We start from the raw sequence: 10460 nt of genomic DNA, 5'->3' as shown, positions 1-10460 counted from the left end.
CGTGCTTCTCAGTGCCAGGGGCGTGGAGACTGGTCAGAATTGAGGTTGTAGACCGCAATTCTGACTAGGATGAATGCAGCCAAAAATAGAGAGGTTCTTAAAGAAAACCTGTTCCAGCATGCACACAACCTGAGACTGGGGAATGGTTCACCTTTCAGCACAACAATGACCTGAAGCATAAAGCCAAGATGACACTGGATTGACTTCAGAAAAAATCTCTGGCTGTCCTTCAGTGGCCCAGTCAAAGCCCAGACTTAAACCCTGCTGAATATCTGTTAAGAGACCTGAGGATGGCAGTTCACAGAAACAACTCATCTAATCTGACAGAGCTTGAGAGGATCTGCCAGGGAGAATGGGAGAAACTACCCAAATCCAAGTGTGCAGACCTGCCCAAGAAACTCCAGCTATAATTGCTGCTTCTGTGAGGTTTCTACAATGTTCTGAATTAAGGCTCTGAATACTCTGTAAATGAGAGATTTCAGTTTTTCACACTGTGAATGAACAAATCAAACGTCTCTGGCTACTCTGTGATCACTTCATTTTTCCTCTATATGGTTATCTTAGTGTGCATGTGTGTCTGCATGTCGGTGTGCCATACTTTGCAGCTAGGGTGTCCCTACCTACAGTGTAGTCTAATCACTCCCCTGCTGTAAAGAACATAGATAAGGTTTGTTCCGCGTGCGCACACACAAACGTACATCATGTCCTCCACTGCAGGATTCATTTTGCAATCAAATAACAAGACCTTCTCTAAGTTTAATAAAAAGCAAACTCAAGACACACCATGTGTCATTAATCAGAGTGTTTTATTTGTAAAGCAGAGGTTTTCCACAACTTTGGAAGATATTCAATGTAGAATTTCCAAAACATATACATTGCACAAAAGACAGAACTATGTTTGTATTTGTTTAATTTATTGCTACACGTGTTTTTAAAGAAAGGGCATCCAAATTATGTCACAAGCCTAACCACAACCCTTATTTGTTTATTTAAATCTAAAAGCCCATTTTAATCACACAGGCCCAATGACCTGATGGTCCTCTGAGCTCCCTGACTTCTAAGCTGGTTAAGTCATTGATCACTCTCTTGCTCTGCATATTTGATTATGATAAATATAACTTTTTATGCTAATTAGCTTCATCACTTCATGGTCATCCTTGTCATTATCCTATATTTGACTATGCATCATACATCTTCTCTTCCTGTTCATGATAAATATACATATTGTAAATAAATGACAATATATCTGAGTGAAATTGTTCTGACTCTTTTGTGTGTGTAAATCTTAAATATACATCTTCATTTCACAACTGATGGGGACACGGCAGAATTTCAAAAAACATCCGCCACAATGTGCAATGCACCATTCATCAATCACTGGTGGAAATAAGAATCATTCAGTTCTTATAATACTAGTTTTTCACCCACAGTTCACCTTTGTTTTATCTTCAGAGAAAATTCTCTAAGTTGGGGTCTTGTTTTGTCACCAAGTCAGTGTCAGTGTCATGACTTGTTTTCTTAGATGTAAGAAAAGTCTACATCAGATTTGTGATGCATTCTTAAATAGTAGATTTATTTGCACCTGTGTTCTTGAATCCCATTTTCCTCATAAATTGAAAGTGTGTACCAATTGTTCCTAATTAGCATAGGTAAACGTCCTGTCAATCCTCATAGGGTCATGAAACTGGATGGCCTAGTGTGCACATACAGAAATTTTACTGCTGAAAAGATTATAAAAGCGAAAAAAAAAAAAAAATTATGACAGATTGGCCTGAATTTGGGATTGTCAATACGCTGTGCAATGTTTTTGCAAGAATAAAACACAATTTCTCTGCTGTTCTCTTTATTCACACATACTCCGGTTTGTAAAGCAGTTTGTTAAGTGTCCCTTTCAGTCATGGAGCGAGTACATATGCACTGCTGGTTGAACAACACCTTATGATAAGTCTGAGGGTTGGTGAATGGTGCCATTAACTAGGGCGTCAAACATATCATCAATTGCGTAATAAAAAAAAAATCATTATAAGAATAGAATCCACATAAAACAAACCACTGTTCCTGGAATTTAGAATTACTCAAAGACATGTTCCAATGAGCAATGCGTCTTGTGCAGCTCCTTGTCTGAGGTGCCATATGCATACAACTGCTAAATGCAGGAGTCATGTGCACCTCCTGGGAAAAAGGAGAGCACATTCAGAGGGTGGCTCTAGTATATGTGAATTAGTTGTACATTTATGGAGTGGTATTGCATGCTTGATATGGATCTGGTGTTGCCTTAATGTGCATGCATGTGCCAGTCTATTGTGCCAGTATTGCTGGGTAGACCAGCAATAGAATAGAATCCTCACTTGAGTGGGACTTTTTTTTCTGCTGTATATGGTAATTTTATGTATTGTGTGGCCAGTTGATTTATGCCATCCATGACTCACTGGAGCATGTGACTGATGGATGCCTGTGATATCCCCACCGCCTCTCGTAACTCCACCTGAAATGTTATGTGGTCGTACAGGGTTAGACCGTCTGATAGTACATTTGCAGTGCTGGCTCCAAACTACTGCAAAACTCCATGACAACAGCCCTTGGTAGCCTTAAGTGTCCCAAGAGGTACGCATAACTCTCTGCAAATAGATCTACGTGGTCAGGGAAGATGAATTCCCTCATTAGGGAAACATCATGAACAGCAGTAAATATGCCACTGGTCAAGCAGGCCTTGGGCATAACAATAGGTCTTTTTTGGGCCTACACATAGTGTGTGCAGCCTGTCTGATTCAAGCTGAATGTCTGTCTTGTCCTCTGTGCTGCTGTGTCTTTGTAAAGTCCTCTGTTTTGGGGCAGAGGGCTGCACTGCTGCAGCCACAGATAAGGCCTTCCGATAAATAGGAGGTGGAGATAACCATCCACCTCCTATCATTATCAGGCCACACAGGCCTACCTCCTTCAATCTCCGTGCTTCTGTTCAACTGTGGGGCATCTTTTCTTCTATTCCCTCATTTGACCCTCTAATTCTTTCTCAACCCTTATGTCTCTCTCTTCCATCATCCAATCACTACAATGCCAGGGTAGATCCATATTGACTTATCAGAGAAGCAAAATGGCCAAAGGGGAAATGAGGCTAATTAAATTGATAGGCAAAATAAATGTTGGTCTATGTGGTGTCATGTGCCATGTGCTGTTGTGTTCCCTTGTCTGTGTGTGTGTTCATATCAGTCAGCAGTGTGGAGAATCACTACGATAAGGCAACAGATTTAGTATGGATTGCTGGACAGAGTGAAAGCTATCTGAAATGAACAATGGACCCAATCTTGAGAGGAGTAGGAATCTTTTAGGAAATTTACCTAACTAGTCGTGAATGTAAGAGAGCCAGGGTATACACTGTATATAATACACAACAGCTAAGTGGTGGTGGCTATTGATCTGGAAGTTGAAGAATTATGTATTTCAAGCCCAAGCACCAACACACACACACACACACCTACACACACATACAAATAGATACAGTGCTGCTTGAAAGTTTGTGAACCCCTTGAGTAGTTTAGATTTTTCTGTTGTTTTATCGTGATTTTCTTATTTTATCATCACCCGTTTTTATATATGACATGTCAGGTTTATGTATATCAATTCCATGTACTTGTTTTGAGGGAACTGTGTCAGTAGCCAGCAGACTACGTGAAACATAGAATCCAAGTATGTGCAAAAGTAAGTGAAGCCCAGCTGCATTGGTAAAATCAAGTCAGTAATAGGCTCAGGTAAAACATGTGGGTGCTCAAGTAATCAATTAAGCTGAATAATCAAATAAGACATCCTTAGGAAAGGTTTTGAGCAGCACTGATTAAAAGAGAGAGGAAACCAACCAAACCACTGTTGTGGCAAGGCCTGAAGCATACAGATCAACAATGCTGAGAGGAAAGGAGACGTCCGAGGACATCAAGAAGAAGGTGGTGACAGCTCATCAGTCTGGGGAAAGCTACAAGACCATCTCCAAAAGATTCCAGCTCCATCCATCCACTGTAACACAAATCATCTACAAATGGAGGGCACTCAGCACCACTGCAACTCTGCCCAGAGGTGGACGACCATCAAAACTCTCACCAAGAAGCACCAGAAAAATAATAAATCAGGTAAAGGCCAACCCACACATCACCTTTAGAGAGTTACAGACCACTCTGGCAGCATCTGGGATAAATGTACATGCGTCTACAATCAGGCGACAAATGAACAGATATGGCATTCATGGGAGAGTTGCTTGCTAGAGGGAAGCCTCTGCTCTCAAGAAAGAACAAAGTTGCCCATTTAAACTTTGCTAGACAGCACTTGGACAAACCAGAGGCCTTCTGGAAGTCCATTCTCTGGATAGATGAGTCCAAAATTTAATTATTTGGCGACAATCACAGGCACCATGTAAAGAACCCCCTCCCAACAATGAAACATGGTGGTGGAAATGTGAAGGTCTGGGTCTGCTTTTCTGCCTCCACACCTAGACACCTCCATATTATCCAGGGAACCATGAATTCCCAGACCTATCAACAAACTCTTGACAAGAATCTCCTGCCATAGTCAGGAAGTTGAAGCTGAGACAGAAATGGATTGTAGTGTCAGATGCTTATCCTAGACCTGATTCTCTGTTTGCTTCTGTATCTCACTCACCCCCTCCCAACTCTATCCCTCACACACAGACACAGCTCCACTATCTCCTACACACACACCTCTACTCTGCCACATGCACACTCCTGCATCATTCCCCATGCTGCTCTCCCACATACACACACACACACGCACGCTCCCTTACTCTGTCTCTCACGAAGCTCTCTGTCCATTTGCAACTGTGGTTGTCCTTGACACCACACTAAACCTCAAAGGTATAAGTCCCTCTGTCCCGTACATTATTCCCCATTGTTCCCCATATACAGATGACCATGCTCCTGTTGCTCCCCTTGTGACTCCCCAATATTTTACTCATCTGTGTATGCTCCTGTGAATGTGCTGTACTCATGTCATACTCACTCCTGTCATACCTGTTGCTAATTTTGAGGTAGTCTCAAAAGTTTTTAAGAAAGCAAATGACAGAAATTCAGGTCCCATTGAAAGTAAAATGCGTGTGAAGCGTATTTAAAATGGACAAGCAATGATACACGAGATAAGCAATGACCCCAAGAGAGACAAAGCCAGCCAAATTCTAGGAAAAAAGACAAATTTGACGTAGAAGTTGACACTGGCTAAAATGCACCAACCAGACAAAGGGAAAATGAAAAAAGACATGCCAATTCACGCCCAGTAGTGTCCTTGGGATGGGTACAACCCCAGGTATATAATATGATGTATCTTTTGAGACTTTCAGATGCTCCTGCAGGGCTTCTCATGCTTGTAGACTCTGTGTTTGTAAAATAAAGCTTTCTGGACTCAACCTCTCTGATCTCCAGCATTTGATTGACTCTGTGCATTTTTCTCTGAAGAAGATTTGAACACTTAGAATTTTTTCGAGAAGACAAAAACTTAAGAGAGATAAGATTAAGGTGTGGGGACTCAGCCGGACCTGGACCCAGCCTCAACTGGCCCTTGACTGGATCTATCGCCTGGCCTGAAAAATCCCCATCAGGATTATGCAGCAAGACAATGACCCAAAGCATTCCAGCAAAAATGACCAAGGAATGGCTTAAGAGAAAGAAGATTCACACTCTGGATTGGCCTAGTCAAAGTCTGGACCTCAATGCTGTGGCAAGATCTGAAGCGGGCGGTACATGCCAGATGTCCCTCCAACCTTTCTCAACCAGCTGAGTTCTGCAAGGAGGAGTGGGCAAAAATCCCCATAAGCAGATGAGAGATACTGTTTAGTGGTTACAGAAGACATTTGGTTGAAATAATGGCTGCAAAAGGGGTTGCCACAAGCTACTAACTAAAAGGATTCACATACTTTTGCACATAGCAGATTTTCAGTTTTTTGAGAGATAAATTACTTTAGTTGAATAAATAATGAAAATATATCTCTTTTTTTCTATGTGTTCCTTATTTGGAAGGTCTGCTTTACAAATTAGAATTTGGATGTTCATTTCATGAGGTTATTTTAATTTTTTTTTACGAAAACGATAACCATGTCTGGAGGGTTCACAAACTTTCAAGCAGCACTGTATATATAGAATAGTATCAACTTGCAAACTTACCTCTATGTCGGTTGGTGGTTTTGTCAAACATTAGCATGGCATCCTCTACCTGAAAGCAGGCAGGAAGACGTATTACTTTGATATACACATACACACAGTATCAAACAGAAATATCTACCTCTATCTCTCATCTTTAAGGGTAGCACACAGAAGTACGTCAGAACACATGCACCTGTTCTTTTTATATGCAAACCTGCACACAGTATGATTAACAGTTGGTGCACATTGACTTGCAGGATACGCTTCTGTCCCAGCATTGGCACTCATGAAGACTTTTTTATCACATACTGGGAAATTTTATCACATTTGCTTTTCACATTGGCAGATCTTGGCTACATCTTTTTTCTATCTTTTTTCTGTCCAGTTGGTGCTACTGGTATCAAATAACACAATGTTACTGACATCAAATAACATGATACAATGGTAAGGTGTGTGTTTCACTTTAGGGTCCACTAGCATTGGGGTCTAAGGATATAATGGTGTTTGGATAGTGTGTCCAAGTTTGTCTCAAGTTCTGAAAGAAAGGTTAAAAAAGAGAGACAAGTGGAAGATCATAACAATGTAAACATGATAAGAGAAGAAAGAACTGACAGCGGGCATCTTGAGGGCCAAAGCCACATATGCTCAGAAAATTCAGGGTCACTTCACCTCCAACGACCCCCGGAGCATGTGGAAGCGCATCACAAACCACAACACTAGGGATGCACAATGCCCACTAGACCCCTCCCTGCCAGAGGCACTCAATAGGTTCTATGCCCGCTTCGAGGATCCTGACTCCCCCCCCTCCTGCACCAGACTCACACCACCCCCTGGTGATACACCCCTCAGTGTGACCACAGCTGACGTGAGGAGAACCCTCATAGGAATCAACCCCCGCAAAGCTGCAGGCCCTGACAACATCCCAGGGCGGGTTCTGAGGGACTGTGCTCATCAGCTGTCTGAGGTGCTGACGGACATTTTCAACACCTCACTGTTACTGGCATCTGTCCCCATAAAGACTGCCACAATTGTCCCCGTCCCCAAGTGCTCCACAGTGACAGGCCCCAATGACTACCGACCCATAGCTCTGACCCCGGTAGTCATGAAGTGCTTTGAGAGGCTGGTCATGGGCCACATCAAAAACTCCATCGATGTCACTGTGGACCCCCACCAGTACGCCTACAGGAAGAACCGTTCCACTGATGACGCCATCTCATCAGTGTTCCACACAACCCTCACCCACCTGGAGAGCAGGAAGTTGTACGTCCGTCTGCTCTTCCTGGACTTCTCATCTGCCTTTAATACCATCATCCCACAGACCCTGGTACAGAAGCTCTCCCTCCTCGGTCTGAGTCCGACACTGGGGAACTGGGTCCTGGACTTTCTGACCAACAGAACACAGACTGACAGAATCCACACCACCATCTCCTCCTCCATCACCCTTAGCACTGGCTCACCGCAGGGCTGTGTGCTGAGCCCCCTCCTGTTCACCCTGCTGACATATGACTCCTCGGCGAGACACCCCAGCTGTCACATAGTGAAATTCGCGGACGATACAGCAGTAGTGGGACGCATCACCGACAACGATGAGTCAGAGTACAGAGAGGAGGTGGAACATCTGGAGCAGTGGTGCAGAAACAACAACCTCTGCATCAATGTGGAAAACACCAAGGAGATGGTGGTGGATTTCAGAAGAGACAGGCGCCCTCTCCCCCCCTGCACATCGGAGGAGCAGCTGTGGAGGTGGTCTCCAGCTTCAGGTACTTGGGTGTGCACATCACCGAGGACCTCACCTGGAACACCAACACATCTCATCTGGTCAGGAAGGCCCACCAGCGCCTCTACTTCCTCAGGAAGCTGCAGCGAGCTGGACTTGGAGGCTCAGTCCTGAGGTGCTTTTACCACTGTGCGGTGGAGAGTGTCCTCTGCACCTGCATCACTGTGTGACATGGCAGCTGCACTGCTGCTGAGAGGAAGGCTCTGCAGAGGGTGGTAAAGGCTGCACAGAGGACTGTGGGGAACAGCCTGCCCACCACCTCAGACCTGCACGATGACAGCACGATGCAGAGGGAGGGCCCTCAGCATCATGAAGGACTCAGGTGGCTAAAGAGCATCCGGAGCAGGACCACCAGGCTCAGGAACAGCTTCTTCCCTGAAGCTGTAAGACTGCTGAACTCTAGCCCTGCCCTGTAGACCCCCCCCCCCCCCCCCCCTTCCCCTCCTCACCACACACTGACAGTCCTGCACTACAACACTTTATTTGTCTCACTAAGTGCAATACTTGGCCATCATAGGGCAACATGTTCCTATAGGTGCAATACACGGACTACCTCTGCACTACCACTACCTCCTACTTGCACATGAGTATTTATGCACGTGCTAACTTCGGCTTCCTTATCTTATCTTATTTTTACTTTATTTAATTGTTAATTGTTTAAATTTCACAATGTTTATATATTTCTCTAATGTTCATATTTATTTTTCTACTCTAATGTTTATATTATTGCCCTTATGTTTATATTTCATTCTTGTTCACGTCTTGCTCTGAATGGCTTAAACTGGGACCTGAGTACTAATTTCGTACCATAACATGTAAATGTCCTGGTATGACAATAAAGTTCCTTGATCCTTGATGATGTGTTTAAATGGGAATGGAAACAAGCATGAAGTGTGATGACTGTTTTATTCTCTGTTTGTCTGCCAGAATGAAAGACAAAGCAGAACTGGGGAGGCCTCATTAAATAAAAAAAATTTAAGAAAAAAAATTATAGCATAATATCAAATTAATGAAACGTAAACCACCACAGAGAAGCCTAAGTTCCCAGTGGATGCTGAATAAGTACAGTAAGTGAGTATGCATGTTTTTGTGATGACTGCAGCTTTCCTTTTGCTAGGTGGACTGGGAAAAGTCATCGACCAGGAGTCAGTGGACGACCAGTGAAAGATCAAGCAAGGCAATCTCATTTGCCACAGAGACCATCTTTGAGACATTACCACTCAAATACTAACAACTGTTATCACATGACCACAGTTCTCACTGATAAAAACTGAGATGTAGCTGAAAGCTTTGACAAAGAAGAAAATGAAAATAGAAAAGAACCTATTAGTTAAAATTATTCAACCAGCTTCAAGAATGACATTTTATGTGAATTCTTGTTTCCTTTGTCCATATCTGTTTTTTTTTTTTATTTTCTAGCAGAATCCATGCCTTTTCCACTGCAGTAGTTCAGTGGGGTCACCCCAACCAGAATCACAGGAGCTAAGTCATTGTCATGACAAAATGTCATTGTAATGATGAAAATAACATTTCTTTCTTAGCCTTCACTAAGGCTCACCTCCTACCAAATCGCAGTGATTAACTGCAGAATATGATGAATATCTGAAAAGACCTGGAATGAAAATGGCCTGGAAAATCATATGGCATGAACATGCCTCAGCTTTAGTGAATGAAATCCTTGTCATCTCTGTCAAACCTAGCGTGTGATAGTGTGTTAGACTGCAGAAATTAACTTTCTGTCCATTCCACTGAATTACAAATTCTTATTTTATTTATGTATTTATTTTAAATTCAGATTAGACATGCTAGTTCAGATGAATGACAGACTGAAGTGAGTTCTAGCATATAAAATGAAAGCTGCCTTTCCCACAACTACCATACTGTTGAAAACCTTTGAGTTTGTGATAGACAGAATGTGGAGGGCAGGTGCACACTGATGTACTGTGGCTCTGAAGGCTCAGGGCAGCATGAGGCTCTGTTTTGTGCAGGTTGTGGCCTGGGAAATGTTTGCTGAGCAACAGTAACAGCTCATTCCCAGTGACTGATGCCAAGTATTTCTCTGTATGCAGAAAGGCAGAACTTATTACTTGAAGTGTGAATCCAAAGGGTATGTGAGGCCACAGAAGATGTACTGTTCCAGCTCTCAGACAGAGAAAAGTAAATTTAAAAAAGACATGGAATGATGCAGGGTGAGGGATCGCTTGTTGACAGGACAGAAATGCATAACATTGACTCTGATTCTCTCCCTTGCTCTGTCTGCCTCTTTTCATTGCTGTTATTTGTATGTTTGTTTTGCATGTGTGTTTTATCCTATTTGATAATCAAAAGGCTCAAAATTCATGGGTGGCTTGTCTGAAGAGGGAGAGGTAGTGATGACAGCTCTTCATGAGTTTTTGCAGTCATCATGCTGCCAATCTCTTTGGGGAAAATGAAAAAAAATGAATAAAGCGATGGAGGCTTCCTGTTACTGTGAACTAGAAGGAATTATGGGGCTTCACCTTTCTGAAAAACAGCAGCATTTCCCAGCTAACCTTGTGTCAGCTGCCTCT

The 10460-nt window shown here is 42.9% G+C and overlaps 1 protein-coding gene across 1 annotated transcript in view; it reads right to left on the bottom strand.

Annotated features, from left to right (window-relative positions):
- Positions 1 to 826: 826 nt before the first annotated feature.
- LOC121186959 (RNA-binding protein Musashi homolog 2-like) overlaps positions 827 to 10460 on the bottom strand; it is a 131421-nt gene continuing 121787 nt past the window's right edge. The window contains exons 7-8 of the mRNA XM_041045912.1: positions 6156 to 6204; positions 827 to 2172 (exon numbers count right to left, since the gene is read on the bottom strand). Of these exons, the coding sequence (XP_040901846.1) occupies positions 2147 to 2172; positions 6156 to 6204 (75 nt within the window). The 3' untranslated portion in view covers positions 827 to 2146. The remainder of the gene's footprint in view (positions 2173 to 6155; positions 6205 to 10460) is intronic.

This window comes from Toxotes jaculatrix, chromosome 9 (assembly GCF_017976425.1).
Source record: "Toxotes jaculatrix isolate fToxJac2 chromosome 9, fToxJac2.pri, whole genome shotgun sequence".
NCBI lineage: Eukaryota > Metazoa > Chordata > Actinopteri > Toxotidae > Toxotes > Toxotes jaculatrix.
The sequence above is the reverse complement of the archived record's forward strand: the minus strand, read 5'-3'. Positions and strand labels throughout refer to the sequence as shown.